Source organism: Trachemys scripta, chromosome 22 (genome assembly GCF_013100865.1).
Source record: "Trachemys scripta elegans isolate TJP31775 chromosome 22, CAS_Tse_1.0, whole genome shotgun sequence".
Lineage (NCBI taxonomy): Eukaryota > Metazoa > Chordata > Testudines > Emydidae > Trachemys > Trachemys scripta.
The window spans coordinates 8,833,326-8,850,739 of record NC_048319.1 but is presented as its reverse complement, the minus strand read 5'-3'; the positions used below and the strand labels follow the sequence as shown (position 1 = coordinate 8,850,739).

Below are 17,414 nucleotides of genomic sequence, written 5' to 3'. Positions count from 1 at the left end.
TACCTAGCTTGGCCCCCTGTGATCCACCGTTGGTGTCCATCACTGATCTCACCAGTCCGGATTCTGCAACCTCACCACCGGCAGTACCTGAAGGAGGTAGAAAAACATCTTCGCTTTATCGAGTGCGTGTGTTTGCTTATATTCCAAATCTCCAGTGTCCTTAATCCATCCCCCTCCCCTTCCTTCCTTCTCCTTTAGTAAATAGAGTGTTGTGAGTTCATCTCCGTGTGGTGGTTTCTTTTATTCCAGCTCGGATAGAGGGGCTTAAGTGGGGACCCAGCGGGACGTATACTGTAAAGCTCCCCGAAGTCTTCTGGTCAGATAGGGTCCCTAAAAATCCTTACAGCAGGGCACCTGGGAACCCTTTCCATGACCATTAATGCAACTTCAGTGCTGTAGGAGTGTCTGAGTCCCCTGCATTCTCCTTCAGCTTGGCTTTCAGCCCGACAATCCACTGGCTAAGCCCCCACCTCAGCACTACCCACATGTACAGTAACCCCAAGAGCACAGTGCAAAATTTGGCTCTCTGGGACTGCAAGAGTGAAGAAGAAAGGGACAGGACTTGTCCACAGTGTCGTTTAAATAAAAATCAACAGCACAAAGGTTTACAGTGGTGCATACAAAGCCTTGCAAAGTAAGGAATCTTCGGGTAAGCTTTTGTCTATCCACTGATTCTATCAAACGCACAACAGAAAAGATACACTGTGGTTGGGGAATTCGAACCCAGAAGCTCCATCTCTGTTCAAAACAGAGGCGGTTTAAGTGTATTTTATGCATTGTTAGCATCATATTGATCTGAAAAAAAAAGATCATTAAAAATTATCTCCAGGTTAACACCAGCTTTTTTTAGCCTTCACTTCAAAAGGTCCCCAGTTCCTTATAACCTGCAAAAGCATTTGAGTAGGACAAAAAGCAGGGCCTTTGGAAAGAATAAAGGTTTGGGGGCAGGTTCTCCAATCTTTGTTCACACTGAGTAGTTCGTATTCAAGTGTGTAGTCCAACTCAAGTCAACTCCCATGAGTCAGTGCTACTCAAGAGGAGTCAATTTTGCAGAAGCAGGCACTTAGGAAGGCAGCCCATGTAATTTTTCATGCATTTGTGTCTATGTGGCAGAAATAAGCCCAAATAGTGGGCAGTTAAGCCAACGTGCCCGTCCCAAAAAAGCCTCAAGGGGTGGTAGCCCAGCATAATTTCACCGCCTCCCCCTGCATTCTTCTTTGAAATGTTCCTCTAAAAATCATAGGTGGAATCCTGAGTTCGCATGCTTTCACTGTGAGACACTTAGAAACACAGGAGAAAGGGAAGGGAAGGCAAAGAAGTTGTGTGTGTCACTTCAAGGAAAAGGCAACGCTTTTCATTGTGCCATTACCAACCTCCCTCCCCTACCCCAGAAGTCCCCGTGGAAATGTAAAAAGGGGTGACAGTCTCAGCTTGCCCATTACTAATTTAGGCAAAGGAAAGGTTTGCCAAGAAGGTATTTATAACCCAGCTAGCAAGGGATAGTAAAGGGTCTGGGAGGAGTGGAAAACAGGTGCCGCTGCTGTGCGCATGACCCAGCTACTGAGATCAGGACTGGCTAAGACCAGCTTCTAAAGTATTGCATCTCATGATAGTCATAGTGCTTTTCCATCATCCCGTGGGGCACGGAAAGGCGGAGGGAGGGGGGAGGTCATTGCAGAAGCAGGGTATAAATTAAAGGCGCCCACGTCTTTTTTCCTCAATGAAATAGTCAAGCAACTTGCAAGCAGAGCTGAGAGCGAGAGGCTGGAGACAAGCACTTGTTTAGAGAGAGAAAGGATCAGGCATCCTTTCTGCTCGTGAATCCAAGTTTCTTCCCTCCCCATTGCTGCTGAGGACGCAACTCCAGGAAGATGAAATACATCATAGGTATAGGGGGGTAAGTCACTACATTTATTTCCTGCTTTTTATTTTTGTTGCGCGCAGCACGCCCTGGGGCGTGACGATGATATGTACTTTCATGTGGTAATAAGGCGGGGATTTAAATAAGGCAAAAATCTAGCACTAATGTCTCCTAACACCAGATCATGCTTGTTATATTGCATGCGGAGAGTTCCGCAGGTTGGGATTTATATAGTAATAAAGGGAGGGAGCTGAAGCCGGAAAAGCTTTATCTTTATCCGTGATTTCTAAGTAGGTTTAAACAGCTAAGAAAACGAAAGAGCCTTTCAAGGCAGAGTGAGGTTTTAAGTGTTCCATTGCAAAACACAGGGGAAGTTGATGGAAAAGCTTCCTAAAATGGATCCAAAAAGAAGGGTCTTTTTTTCCTTCCCCTCCAAATGCATGAGACTGGGAAGTAGATCTGCATGAACCTCCAGAACTGGGTGACTGCAGGGGACAGATCCTCTGCGGGTGCCGGTTGTCACGGGCCATTCAACGGACACCAGTGGAGGATCTGATGTATAGGGTATGAAAAAGCATGCGAGGGTGAAAGCTTTGGAATGAAATGTTTGAAGTTGGCACATTCAGCCCTGATGACTCCCGCCCTCCTCTGGGGAGGAAAATCCCTCCACTTGAGGATGCAGTTGTGGGGGGAATGTGGGAGTTTGAATCCAGATCTGCCCCAAGACTCATTCACAGGACAGCAAAGATAGACTCCCTGCATTGGGGTTATTTTTAAGGCAGCTGTTTAAAGCATTTCCCTCTTGTGGCAGATTTTTTTTAAAGTCTCAAGGATCTTGGCTGTATCAACTGATGTATCCTAAATCCCACAGATAGCAGGGTAACGGGGCTAAAGCAATGCCAAGAAGAAGACATTTGGAATCTATTTTTAAAATGGCTTGTTCATCAAAAGGGTGCCTGTCTGGGCCAGTCCCCATCGAGTGAATCCCTGGGAGACATCTGCTCATGTTCGTTGTTCATAGTCCCAGGATTTAAAGACAGGGCGATATTTTAAGTGAGCAACTTTGCCCCTTCAGGGCTGAAGCCACATGGGTCTCAGAGAGATGTCAGGGCTCTCATTGAAACACACATGGCAGAGATCCCAAAAGGGGAGCAATTTAACTAGAGGTTTCATAGAACACCCCCCATTTGAGACTGAGGGGAACAATCTGAAGGACAGGGGGACTTTCCCTCTGACTGGAGGGGTCCCCCCCTTTGACTCTGGTTCTTGAGAGGAGGACCCTGGAGATGTTGTGAAGGCCAAGTCTATAACAGAACTAGATAAATTCATGGAGGACAGGTCCATCAATGGCTATTAGGACGGGCAGGCTTGCTGTCCCTAGCCTCTTTTGCCAGATCCTGCGGGGGCAAAAAATATTGAAGCGAAAGTGATGGAATTAATGTAAGAAACATCCCTTCCTTCCATCAGGGCAAACAGTGTGGAGCCTGCTGGCCATCAACACGTGCCACAAATCAGAATGCTTGATTAAAGATTCTTTTTAATTCATATAATGCAGAGGCAAATAGACCTGGTTGTAATGGAAATACCCTCTGAAGAAGTGCTGTTAGTCGGCAGTCGTTGCCCATTGAACTAATGCATCTTCCCCAATGCTGCTTCAAATTTTCTATTTAGCGTGACCAACGGTGGCAAAACCACTTTGACCAACCGGCTTATCAAAGCACTTCCAAACTGTTGTGTTGTCCATCAGGATGATTTTTACAAGGTAAGTATAACTACTCTGCCGATTTAATGGATTTAGAAATAGTTATATATTGAATGTATTTCTCTATTTAGTACAATGTCAAGTATGTACCATAGGGACGTTGGGTGTGCGTTTGTGAGGTTAAGTTGTTTCGGAAGAACATATTTCACTTTTGAATGGTTTTGGACAGACTGAAATACAATTGCCTTTTACTAAATGCTAGTGTGTTCGTTTCAACACAGTATGTGGAACCCAGCGTGTCAGGCCAACAAGGTTGGAACATAGGCAGTGGAACTTTTTTTTTTTTTGCTTTTATTTCAAATTATTTTCCTAGTTTGTCCCTACCTTGACCCTTTCTTGCTAGCATTCTCTTTCCGGTGCTTTCAAATGATCTTTTATGACAAAGCTGCAAGCAAGTCGGCATTTATAATTTAAAACAAAGCCAAACCAATCTATCGTCCTTTAGGCACATCCTCAAAAGTATTCAGGCTCCTAACTGTCACTGATTTCAATGGACGTTAGGAGTCAAAATACCTTTCAGGAGCTGGGCCAGGAAGAGTATAATGTCAGGGGACTGTCTAACACCATTAGCTCTGTTTTACCTCTGTAGGACCCTGAGCCAAAGCCAATGGAAGTCAGTGGGAAAAGATCCCACTGGAGGTAGTGGGTGTGTTGGATCAAGCCCAGATGATGTCAAAGACCAAGCCACGTTAGAACATGTTCCTGAATTGTGTTTCACACTAACAATTTTCATAATGGTTAAACCAGGGATCGGCAACCTTTCAGAAGTGGTGTGCCGAGTCTTCATTTATTCACTCTGATTTAAGGTTTTGCGTGCCAGTCATACATTTTAACGTTTTTAGCAGGTCTCTTTCTATAAGTCTATAATATAGAACTAAACTATTGTTGTATGTAACGTAAATAAGGTTTTTAAAATGTTTAAGAACTTTATTTAAAATTAGATTAAAATGCAGAGCCCCCCGGACCGGTGGCCAGGACCCGGGCAGTGGGAGTGCCACTGAAAATCGGCTCGCATGCCGCCTTCGGCACCCGTGCCATAGGTTGCCTACCCCCAGGTTATACCATAGTTTGATCCCACTGATCTAGGCAAGACCAAGCCATGTTATGATGATACGGTTGGAGCAATTCTATTTTAATAACACGATATCCCCAGCCTCGATTTTCCTGTGCTGACAAACCTATAAGTTGTTTGTCCGCCCTTCATAAGCATACACACCCTACTGAATAGAACTAAATAGATTGTATATATTGCTAAATTGGGAGCATTTCTTCACCCTAACCCACAAAATGCAGCTAGATTAATGCTAATAGGAGTTTAGGGTAAAGGGGGTGGAGTTCTCGCTAATTTTTTTCTGTAAAATATATCATTTCACTCTGGCATGTTTAATTCATAAATGGCTCTTGAAAGCACAGCTAAGATGAAGATTTACTATGCTGACGTACAGCTTTTATTGGACCTGTTCGTTACACTAATTCCTACTATGCTGAACATGTGATCTAGCAATTGTCACTTAATACTACCTGTGTTTTTTATAGCCGAAGATTCTGTTTCTTTGTGTAAAAACCATGGTCCTAAATCTAATCAGATCTGGCATTATTAGACTATGTTAAACTTAGAATCCTTTGTCAGAAGCAGCCCCCGGGGACAAGAGAGCAAACGAACTTTCTGAAGCTCTCAGGTTGCGGGGCCTGTCAAAAGGCCCCGTCAAATTTCCCCCCCAGAAGGAGGCGGCAGCCGGTTTGTTAAATGAACACTTGCTCCATTGTGTAGTGCAACAGTGCCCAGGTTGTGATCTTGTCTTAGCTAACTGATCACCCTGCCTTTGCAGCCCTGTTTTATTGCTCACTATATTTCAGCCACAAGATCAGATAGAAGTCGGGGAAGACGGCTTTAAACAATGGGATGGTAAGAGCGGTGATCGCTGTAGGAAGCAGTAATGTATATTTTTCCTAAGTATTTCTTTTTCACTCTAATATTAAGATTTAATGGTAAATTTCCATAATTCTATATGACAAGTTTATATTTACACACTTTCATGCCTCTGTGGTTTGTGGCTTTTGACTTCCTCGCCTTCCTTTCTTCTACCTAGCGCTGGAATCGCTGGATATGGATGCAATGGTGAGCACGGTGCAGGCGTGGATTGAGGAGCCAAGGAAGTTTGCCCGCGCCCATGGGGTGAACGTTAGGCCTAACTCTAAAGAACCCGTCCCAGAGGAGATCCACATCCTCGTCATTGAAGGCTTCCTGCTTTACAATTACAAGTAAAATGTCTTTTTATTTACAGACAAATGTGTGGCAATGAAAAGGCTAGATTTAGAGCTCTGGGCACCGAAGCCTCCTTGCAATTAGTTAACTGATCCTTGCAGTGCTGCTGTGAGGTGCCGTAGGGAAGAATTTCCCCCACGTTACTGATGGGGAAACAGACACATAGGGCACGTCTTCACTACCCGCCCGGATCGGCGGGTAGAAATCGATCTCTCGGGGATTGATTTATCGCGTCTCATCTAGACGCGATAAATCGATCCCCGAATCGATGCGCATACTCCACCTCGTCAGGAGGAGTAAGCGGCATTGATGGGGGAGCCACAGCGGTCGATTTGCCACCGTCCTCACAGCGGGGTAAGTCGAATAGGATACTTCGACTTCAGTTACGCTATTCGCGTAGCTGAAGTTTGCGTATCTTACATCGACACCCGCCCCCAGTGTAGACCAGCCCATAGAGATTGACTTGTTCAAGGCAAATTTTTAATCAAGAGCCAGAATTTGAATTTGGGAGTGACAGGCACCCAGACTTCTGCTTAGACCAGAGCTCCTTACCCACTGATCCTGCAGTGGTCATTAAAACTTCCCTCCTATGTTCTCCTGCCAGCGTGTCTCAGCCTAGACTGGCAATGATCACTGATGGGATCAAGAAGATACTTTATTCTCCAAGCCCATTCAGTTCGTGGCCTCTGTTAGTACATAGGTTTGTTTGTTAGCCTGGGATAGAATTTTGGGTTTGACTTTTTGATCCTCTTATATCTTCTACTAATATGTCCTAACAAAGGACAAAAGACACTGTGTATGGTGCTTCCAGATGGGTTTGTAAGTACAATGGGAACAGCTAAGAGCAGTTAACGTGTTACTGGAGAGCACACTTTAAGATTGCCTCAACCCCTATCTCAAGGCAAGGTCAAGCAACCAGTCGGGCGTGGCAAAGAGGGATGGGGGGGAGGTATAAAAGCCCAAAGAAATGCCTGTCCCTGACTGTAGCACAACCTCACTCCTTACCCCTCCCAAGGGGTACAAGAGGTGGGATGAAGACCCCAGGCCCAAAACAGAACATGACCCTAAGTTGTAAGGGGTGGGACTGTGGGCGTGCATTACCTGCTGAGGAGGGGGAGAGGGGACACTAGGAAACAAGGCTCGGCAGTGTCACATGCTTGCTGGAAACTAACCCCAATAAACATCGCATTGCCTGCACTTTGGACTTCTGGTCCTCTGCTTTCTGTCTGCGTGACAAGAACCCAGGGACAGGGTGAAGGGAAAGCCGTCTAATAGCCTCCTGTGAGGTAAATCTCAATTAGGAACAAGACTGATCTCAGCAATTAATTTCACATTTGAGAAAAACAACATTTTTCTGCACTCTTCTTGCGGTGAAAAATTAGTTTTGGATGTGGGGAGTAGTGGACTAGGCTGGAGACGGAGGGGCATGGAAGTCTCCATGACTTATATGTCCACACATATAACCTTAATGTAACTTTAGTGAAATAAGTCGACAACTATGAGACTTCCAAGAAGCGTTACAGTTGCCTTGCATCAGAATCTTAGCTCCCAACAACTGGCTTATTTACTGGATAAGAGGCGACTTGATTTCCATCTAACAGTACCCTCATGGGGAACAAATATTGAATAATGGGCTCTTCAATCTAGCAGAGAAGGCATAACATGGTCCAAATGCTGGAAGTTAGACAAATTCAGACTGGAAATAAGGCATAAATGTTTAACAGTGAGAGTAATTAACTGAAGGTTATCGTGGGTTCTCCCTCACTGGCAATTTTTAAATCAAGTTTGGAAGTCCTTCTAAAAGATCTGCGCAAGGAATTATTTCGGGGAAGTTCTCTGGCCTGTGTTAGTCAGGAGATCAGACGAGATGATCACAACGGTCCCTTCTGGCCTTACCCTCGGTGGTTAGTTTTGCGGGGACAGCATGTACGATGACACCTGCTCGACGTTTAAACGCTGAGTCTATCAAGCTTCACAGGTAGCGGCAATCTGCTTTCTGAAGCTGAACGTCAAATGTAAATGGATTGTCTCCACAGACTACATATTAGGAGAGCCTCTTTGAAGACTACATCGGTAACTCGCCTAGGGCCCCCAAGGCCTGTACAGTGCCTGAATGAAGTGGAGCAGTGTTGCCCAAATGAGACTTTGGGTCCCATTATGAAAGGCTCCATCTTGAAGTGAACAGCCTATCTGTAGGCCAAGATGGAATGCTGCATTCTGGGAGCCTTCATGGGAGGTATCAGAATTCTGTCAGTCAAACTTTGCTCAACCCTGCTGTACAAATCTGATTGGTCTTGCAGTGATCCTCTGGTCTGATCTGACCTCTCCAGTGAGTGTTTTTTCAGCCTAGTAGGAACATAATTCAAGTCAAATGTGAAAGAATTAACAGCCTGCATTGTTTTTCCCCCTAGGATCATGGGTTGACTAGCTTTCTTGTGCCAAATCTGGCTGTTCGGGCCCCTTTAGACACCTTACTTCTGTGTAGTACGCACGAGTATTTGGAAATTTCAGGCTGACTGAAACATTGCTGCAGAATCTGAAGCAATGGCATGCCAAGCCATAGAGGAAATGTAGAAAGCTTCTATTTGTCGCAGCGTGGCCACTAGCATTTGTCTCTCCGTCTGAGGAGATAAGTGATCTAGTAGTGATCTAGTGTTACCTTTTTTCCCCTTCTTCCCCAGACCACTGACTGACTTGTTCAACAAACGCTACTATCTGACAGTTCCCTATGACGAATGCAAGAGGAGGAGGAGGTAAGCTAGTCGCTTGAGCTACGTTTAATAGTATTTGGCTTTGCTCTAGATTCTGCGCACGTAGGCAAGACCGCGTATTAGTCACGTGACTGTTGTGATTCAATACTAGATGTATTGACATCACTTGCCAACTGAAGTTCCAATTCCAAACTTTCAAGCCAGTCAGAGGACGAGGCCAGCTAATGGGGCATTTCCAAAGACAGCTTTACTTCCTGAAATATCCAACTCTTATTGTCTCTGGGCACTTAACTCCCTTAGGAAAGCTCAGACTTCATCATTTTTGCAAAGCGGGGTGGAGGGCGAGGGAGAAGGCCCGGAATTGAATTGGTTACGATGTGAGGGCTTCTGTTTTTAAGGGCAGAGTTGAAGTGTTGCGTCTTTGATGGCTCTGCAAACCTGAAAGCAACTAACAAAATTTCAACGGGCAACACGCGGCCCCGTCACCAAATAGTCTTGGCATCAGCCTGAAGAATCGCCATTAAAAAAATAAAACCGGCTCCAGTGGTAACCCACTCCCCAGCACACCACCTAGGAAGGAATCTCATTACACATATACTACTGAAGGACCATTAGCTACCTGCCTTTGGTCTTTAGCATTGTGTCAGACATAGGCGCCGACTTCCCCTCTGCCCCGTGGGTCCTCGAGCCCCCGTTCCACAGCCCCACCCCTGCACCACCCTCGCTGCACTCCAATTCCACCCCCTTCCCCAAAGTCCCCGCCCCCTCTATGTCCCCATTCAGCGCCCTTCCCCCAAGTCCCCGCCCCACCTCTTCTCCACCTCCTCCCCCCAGTGCGCCGCGTCCCCGCTCCTCCCCCTCCCTCCCATAAAGTCTTAAGTGCTGCCAAACAGCTGTTAGGCGGCGGACGGGAAGCGCTGGGAGGGAGGGGGGTAGGAGGCAAGGTGGGGGTGGGGGGAGCTTGGCTTCCGGTGGGTGCGGCGCACCCGGTAATTTTTCCCCATGGGTGCTCCAGCCCCGCTGCACCCACAGAGTCGGCGCCTATGGTGCCAGACACAATGAAACATGGTAATCTAACAGATTCCTTTCCCTTTTACCACCCACAGTACACGCCATTATCCTATACCTGACCCACCTGGGCTTTTCGATGGACACGTGTGGCCCATGTATTTAAAATACAGGAAGGAAATGGAGACCCATGAGGTTGATGCTGGTAAGTTACTCTCTCTGCAAACAGAGCTGCTGATTTAAGGCAGGCAAGACTTCATTCCAGGAGGTTATTCCCTGTCATTCTATCACCTGCTATTTGGCTTGTGATGAAGCCAAGAACACTGGCCTGGTTGCAGCCTCATTAACTTCAATGAAATTGCTCAGGGGTAGCTAACACCATTCAAAGGCAAAGTGTTATTTATAACCATGCAGCCCTAGGAACAGGTTATTCCCAGAAGTCTAAACCCACCTGAGAGACTCCGTGGAATGAGATTTATTTTGGTTGAAAATGCAGGTGTTTTGGGGCCGGGGGTTATTTTGTGCTGGCCACCTGCATGCCATGGTTCAAGTGCCTTTTGAAATTTGACCTTCACAAATGCCATTCTGACTGCAACTAATCAGTGATTTTTTTCCCCCCTTTTCAGTTTATCTGGATGGATTGAAGTCCAGAGATGACCTGTGCCATCAGGTCTTCGAAGAGATTCAGAACATGCTTTTCAATTGTTCATAGGGAAATATACCTCTGCTTCTCTGTGTATTGGTTGACCCCACTGAAACAGCACACGCCTTCCATCCTCGGGGATTATTTTCTTGCTTTTCAGGGTCTGAGGAGAGCTAACGATCCCGATTTGATGTAAATAGTACTTTAGAGATTAGAAGATGGATAAACCCTACAGAATTCTGTGTAAACCAGTCACATACTGTCCTTTGGAAAAGCTCTTATGTATATAATTGAAAAAAAAATGGAGAAGTAATTTACAACTCAGCCACAGACAGTTTTTTGTATTCCACTGGTTTAAATATGTAACGGTTTAAGATGCATTTTTATAACGAAACACGAAACAGTCAGAAAACCACTATCTGGTCTGCCTGTATTTTTGAGCCGATGTTAAACCTTTGTTTTATTGCTGGTGATACCACTTTTAAGTTCACGTTTTCTAAAACATGCTGATCGGAAGGAAATGAGCTGTGTGTCAGCCAAACCTCGACATATTATTTTATGCCTTGAACCAAATTTGCACTTATCCTAAAATATTGTGGCTTTCACAAAGCTAGTTTCTCTCCCACCCTGGAGTTCTCCAAAGTCAGATGCCTCTTAATTATCAGCACCTCTGTGAGATTATTGATGTTACCACCACAATCCCCATGCAGTAGATCTACCTACAGCGTCCTTCAATCCTCAGCCCTGTCTCCAAGAAGCAGCAGGCCTCTCACCAGCCAGAAACCCATCTTCCCCTGGGTTCTGCTAGCCCCGCTTTGTACCTAGGGCCTGTGCTTTTGAACTACCGGCTCAGCTGATGGGATAATTAACCCCTTAGCTCATCAGCTCCCAGTCTGATTAGATAATTAAGTCTTCCTCCCCTCAATCAGGGCTTCTTTGGGGGAACTAGTAAGTGACCCAAACTCTGGGTCAGGTGCTGGCTCTCAGGACTCCGGCACAATGGACTGTTTCACACTCTATAGTCAATTGCCTTTTGTAAGATGAAGAATTTTAAGTGGCAGCTCATGTCTCCTCTTCATCTTGTAATCTGAGCATGAAAGTGATTCAGTCTTGAATTCCCCAGTTACTAGGACTGGGTCAACAGCAGAAACGGCCATGCTATGGAGTGTAAAAATCAGTGGGCAGAATCGGGACCTGAGGCCAGTTGCGTCAGCTAGCCACCAGCCCACTGCTGCCACCATCTGGAAGTTAACCCAGGTTAGCCACCCGAGGCCTTCAAAGAAACACGTAGTGAGCTGAGAGGAAATAAGCCAGATTCCACCCAAGTGTCAAACACACATGGCTCCACTGAGAAAAGAGGAAGGAGGGGCTTATGGTTAAAGCACTGGACAGGGCTGTGGACGACCTAGCGTCAATTTCTGCCTCTGCCACAGTCTCCCTGCGAGACCTTGGGCAAGTCACGTGACTTCTCTCACTCTCTTTTACCGATGAGGGGTTGAGGCAAAGAACCCTTCCTCGTCTAATTACATTGTCAGCTCTGTGGGGCAGGGACTGCCTCCCACGTGGGTTTGTGCAGCACCCAGCACAGCGAGGCCCTGATCTGGGCTGGGGCCTTGTGACAGAGTGGGAATAGTCAGCGTCCCCACATGTGCTAAATTGACAAGACAATTGACGAAGCACCAGGCGATTAACCCATTAACAAGGTGACTCCGCTCTTCAGCTGAGGACAGTCAGGCTACGTCAAAACTAGCACTTCTGTCGGTAAAATGTATGTCGTTCGGGAGTGTGAAAAAAACACCCCCCTGACCCACGTGAGTTACACCGCCAGACGCGCCGGTGTGGACAGCGCTACGTCGGCGGGCGACGCTCTCCCACCCGTGGGGAACAAGCATGTGTGTGGCGTGCTGTAAATCACGCACCGGGTGTTGAACGTGCTGCAGCCGGGCGTGAGGGCTGTTTGCAACACGAGGCGCAGACTGAGGGAACCCTGTGACAGGCCGCCAGCTGCTGCTGTAATACAAAGAACTACCAACAATTAAAATGCAGCCCTAGAGCCAGGGCTTTTAAATCTCACGCTTCGGGACAGAGGGGTCACCCCTGGGTGCTCCTGGCAGACCAGCTATGCACAAGGCTGCAGTAGTGGCCACAGCACTGGGGGCGGGCTGGTTCTCAGAGACGCAGCTGGAGCTGGGGGAGGGGGCTGGCCTGGGAGGCTATAATTATCCCCAGGCCTACGTGCTCTGTGTGTCAGGATGAAACCGACACCCCCTGTTCGTGTAAGCAAGAGATCCGGTGTCTGGCAGTCAAGCTGGGACTGTCTGGCTGCCTTGGGAGGGGGATTGGCAGCCGGCCTTCCCCTCCATCAGCACACTCAGGGAACGGGGCCTGACTCACCTGGGCTCAGCCCGACTCACTCACGGGGTTCTTTCCACCAGCTCCGATCACCGACATCACCGGCTGAGAGCCAAGCACCGGGTGACAAAGCCACCAGAACAGCCGCCTCCCCTCCCCAGCAAGGGGCAGGGTCCATCAAATCCAGCCCTTCCCCTGCCAGAGTCTGCTTTGCAAGGGCACCGAAAGTTTGGCTTCTTCTGGGGTTCAAGGAGGCCGGGTGGCCTAGTGGGTAATGCACTAGACTGGAATTTAGGAGACCAGGGCTCTAATCCGAGCCCTGCTATTTGCCTGTTGGGTGACCCTCGGACAAGTCACTTTCCCTGCTCCGTGCCTCAGTTTCCCCTCCTGCAAAAAATGATACCGGCCTCCTTTGAAAAGCACTGAGAGATTTAGGGGTGAAAAGTGCTATATCAGAGCGAGGCATTATTAGTAGGTGGCTGGGCCCACCGTCTATTCGAAGGGGGCTCAGAATTTCAGCCCAGGTGCTGCTGCCCGTGAATTGATCTGATAGGGTGTCCTCTCCCCCATACAAGACTATTTTGGTGGTGCAGCATGGGGCAGTGGTTCGTGAATGGCAGACTGACCTGAGCCTCCCGTCTAGAATGGGTTATGGGGGAGTAACCGCCCTCCCGCGCCCCACTCAGGAACATCCAGCGGGTTGCAGGTTTCTTAAGCTTCCCGGAGCCCGCCATGGGGGACAGCCAGAACCACAGACCCTGCTGTGGGGGGCCGAGGGGCAGCCAGGACCCCAACCCCAGACCTCACTTCATGAGGCCTTGGGGCAGCCAGGACCCCAACCCCACCGGGACCCCGCCGTGTGGGGCTGGGCAGCAGCTGGCTGCCCGGACCCTGAGACCCACTGGGTGGCAGCCAACTGCCCCGCTGCGTGGCAGGGAGCCGGGAGCCCGCAGCCTTTAGCACACAGTGGAGCTGGGCCACCACAGCTGTGTGCTAATTGGGCTGCAGGCGGCGTGCCGGCCGCGGGCTGAGAACTGCTGATTTCTAGTTGCAATGATTGCTGTTACCGCCAGGAGGAAATGTCTGCCTGACCCGCAGCTCCTGACAACTCCATGCCCTGAAGCATGGCAATTTTGGTAATTTGATCCCAGCTAGTGAAACGGCCGATTGGATTCTGCCTCCCACAAGGGCAATGGGGTTACCAAAAGCGGGGCCCAGGTTTGTATATTTTTAACTAGCTACGGGCCCGAACAAGAATGCGGGTTCAGGACCCCCCCACGCGACTGGATCCTGCTCTGAACTGCACCGCTCTGGCCCAGCCCGGGCAGTAAGTCATGCCCTCGTCCTGGCCAGCGTTCAGGAGAATCTCCGCTATGCAAACCCCTCGCCGGGTGAGTTATTTGGGGCATGTCGCCTTTTATCGCCCCAGTCATGCTCACATCAGACGCCAGCCCTGTCTAGTGAAGGAACAAAGTAGCAGGAGGAGAGAAGGAAACAGAGGCGGTGCAGCTGCCCGCGTGCTGACAGACACAAGTGACTGGGGATCCAGGCACCGTCAGGGCTTATTGTTCTGACCCTACTAGCTCCTGGACCAGTATCGAATCACTGGCTCGTGGCCCTCCTGTCACGCTGAGCCATGTGGCTGACAGGGACAAACAGCACCGACTCCCGGTGCTCCCACCTGCGTGCCGAGAGCACAGCGGCTCCAGGCCCGTCCTTTTGTTGGGGGCCCGGCGTTCCGGGGATTGAACCTAGGGTTACCGCCCGGCCGGTTTTTACCTGGACACTCCAGGTTTTGGCTTCTGTGTTCGGGTGCCATTTAGGGTTGCCGAGTGCCTGGTTGTCAGGGACCTGGCAACCCTAAATGGCAACCGAACCAAAAGTCCAGTTACCAGGGGCGGGGGGAGGCGTCGGGTCATTAACCCCGCCAGCCCCCGCTCAGCCGGGGCTGCCTCCTATCTGCAGGCAGGCTCCTTGAGATGACCCAGCGAGTGACGGAGGGAGGGGCGGATAGGAGCAAGCGATGGGGGTGGGGCCTCAAGTGAAGAGGCGGAGCAGGGGCGGGGCTTCGGGGCTCCAGTTACCAGCAATTAGAAAGGGGGCAACCCAAACTGAACCAGATTGGGACATGCCAGCACGGTATAAAACCCATGTTAAACAGGACTCTGCCCACTGCTGTGTTACTAAATAGGATCAACTAGCCCAGGGGTGGCCAACCTGGGCCAGAATTCACTCGGGAGATCTAAGCCGGGCACTCGCTGCCTGCTGGTTGATGATCAGGTTGGGCCTCTGAGCCCTACCCCAGCTATCGAGCGGAGCAGCGTGTGGGGTGAAAGCGAAGGCAGGCTCCAGGGGGAGCAGACAGACAAGGCAGCCAAAGGGGCAGGATTTGATTTGTTCAGCTGGTGGATGAGTGGGTTTCTTGCATGTGCTGGACCTGGCTTGAGGGAAGGGCAACGTCCTTTGAGGTTTCCAGGCAAGGCAAAGACAGGGAATGGCTCGGTCTGCCTGGCCCGGACAAAGAGCTGATTTATGCAGATGGAGAGGAGTCAGACGCTCCTTCCCCCCCACAGAAGGCACAGCTTCCCCAGCTGGGATTGTCAGGACCTGGGCAACATGGCACAAGGGCTGAAAGGTCAGCACCCGAGAGGGGAGGATCACCTTCCCCAACCCGCCGTGGGCCACAATGACTCAGCCTCCCTCAGCCCCCCGACCCAGGTACCTCGGGATCCCACAACAGAGCCGGCATGGGACGGCTCCTTGCACGAGCACCAGATCTCACTCCTGACATCTTTAGGCAGCGTGGCCTAGAAGTGTACCAGGCATTGTACTGAGAATCAGTGTCCCGGGATTCTCTTCCTGGCTCTGCCACCACCCTGGTCTATGACCATAGGCTGGTCACTTGCCCCCGTTGTTCCTCTGTTTCCACTCCCACCCTGCGGGTATTTCGATTGGAAGCTCGTTGGGGCGGGGAAGGTTTATACCACGCCTCGCATAAGGAGCCCCAATCTCAGCTGGGCCCTCCAAGTGCTACAGGGACGTAAATCATCATTTTGGAGGGGCAGCTGCAAACGTCTGCAATCTTCAGGAACGCTTTAAGTGGGGGAGTCTTTAGAATTATCCAATTTAAATCCCAACTTTAGGTTTTGTAAAAGAAAAATAAGTTCCCGTTCCGGCAATTGGACCTACCGGGACAGAGCCCAGCACCAGGGCAGCCCCCATGGGACTCGACCCATGTGGCTCTGAATGCAAATCATGCCCTGTGGTTTTAAAACCAAGAACGAATAGTAACGTTTCTGTGTTTTCCCTCTCCGTGGAAACAGGGGTTTGTCTTTTATTTTAAACACTGGGGAGATGAAACTAGCATCCATCCAAGGGCAAACATTTCGTGAGACGGGGAGACCTGTGATCAAAGAGAAAACAACTTGGCAATTTATAAATCCACTCAACCCACAGGAGGATCCAGACATGTTTGCTCATGAAATCCACTGGTTTCTAACTTAACTAACTAACTAACTAACTCTCTCTCTCTCTCACACACACACACACACACACACACACACACACTTTGAATTTGGGAGACCTGGGTTAATTTCCCTGCTCCAAAGACTTCTGGGGTACGGCTACTCTACAATTAGATGTGAGCACAGCACGTGTGAACACCCCCGATCTAGCTAGATCAAAGCGAGCTGGAGTAACAACCGCAGCGATGCTGCAGCCGCCCAGGTTAGCCCTGTCTGTTCAGGACCCTGATTCCACACGCCAGCAGCCTCGCATGTGGCCTCACTGCTGCTGTTACTCAAACTAGCTTTGGGCTACATGCTGCAATCACTTGCCTTGATTGCAGTGTAGACACAAGACCATAAGAACGGCCGCCATGGTTCAGACCAAAGGTTCATCCAGCCCAGTATCCTGTCTTCCGACAGTGGCCAATGCCAGGTGCTTCAGAGGGAATGAACAGAACAGGTAATCATCAAGTGATCCATACCCAGTCACCCATTCCCAGCTTCTAGCAAATAGAGGCTAGGGACACCATCCCTGCCAATAGCCATTGATGGACCTGTCCTCCAGGAACTTATCTAGTTCTTTTTTGAACCCTGTTATAGTCTTGGCCGTCACAAGAAAGTCTTGGGGTCTCTGTGCCCCAGTTCCCCTCTGTACAATGGGGCACTGCCCTACCCCACAGGGGGGCGATGGGGATAAATACACTAAAGATTAGTATCTCAGCAGCTCTCACACTAGAAGGGCTGTGTAAGGATCATAGATAGATCAGGGTGTTGGTGCAGATGCCTTGGTAGTTATAAGTACCTCCAACCAGTTTAGTTCGAGCCGGGCTGGGCATTGCATGTCCCAGTCAAAAAACAAATAAAACATGAATTAAAAAATTGGTAGCGCACAAGGAAAATTGCAGTGGATAACTATGAGATGCTGAAATCCTTGCCGATTTCTGCGTTGCCACCTCGGGGCTGAGTTCTGAAAGGGCCAAAGTCTTTCAGCTGGTCTTGCTCCGGCTATTTCCAAAGGTCACCTGGCAGGCAGGCAGTTCGGAGAGAGTAGCACTTGCTGAACCGCTCAGCTACTGGGACCCTTGGTGACCCTGCCCCGTAGCAACGAAACACCTGCTACTAGATTCCAGCCCCTGCCGGCCTGCAGGATAAAAAGGGAAGAGACTTGAGAATGAAAACAACCTTCGAGCATCGTGCTGAGCTAAATCCTGGCCCCAGCGAACAGCACGGGGGCCTGCGGCATGAAGCATGCAGCTGGAATTCACTAGCTGGACGTTCTAACGGTCACAGGTTAATTCTGGATTA

General features: G+C 49.2%; 1 protein-coding gene across 2 annotated transcripts; it reads left to right on the top strand.

The window, feature by feature from the left end:
- The first annotated feature begins 1,696 nt into the window (after positions 1–1,696).
- NMRK2 (nicotinamide riboside kinase 2) lies at positions 1,697–10,666 on the top strand. 2 transcript variants are annotated; one of them, XM_034755513.1, is made up of 8 exons: positions 1,697–1,897; positions 3,533–3,623; positions 5,323–5,327; positions 5,453–5,529; positions 5,714–5,885; positions 8,571–8,642; positions 9,707–9,813; positions 10,235–10,666. In XM_034755513.1, the coding sequence occupies exons 1-8, from the start codon at positions 1,872–1,874 to the stop codon at positions 10,318–10,320; spliced, it is 636 nt and encodes a 211-aa protein (XP_034611404.1). In that variant the 5' UTR covers positions 1,697–1,871; the 3' UTR covers positions 10,321–10,666. The 2 variants fall into 2 exon arrangements, with proteins under 2 accessions (XP_034611404.1, XP_034611403.1); XM_034755512.1 differs by lacking the exon at positions 5,323–5,327 and having other exon boundaries at positions 1,698–1,897; positions 5,481–5,529.
- The last annotated feature ends 6,748 nt before the right edge of the window (positions 10,667–17,414 follow it).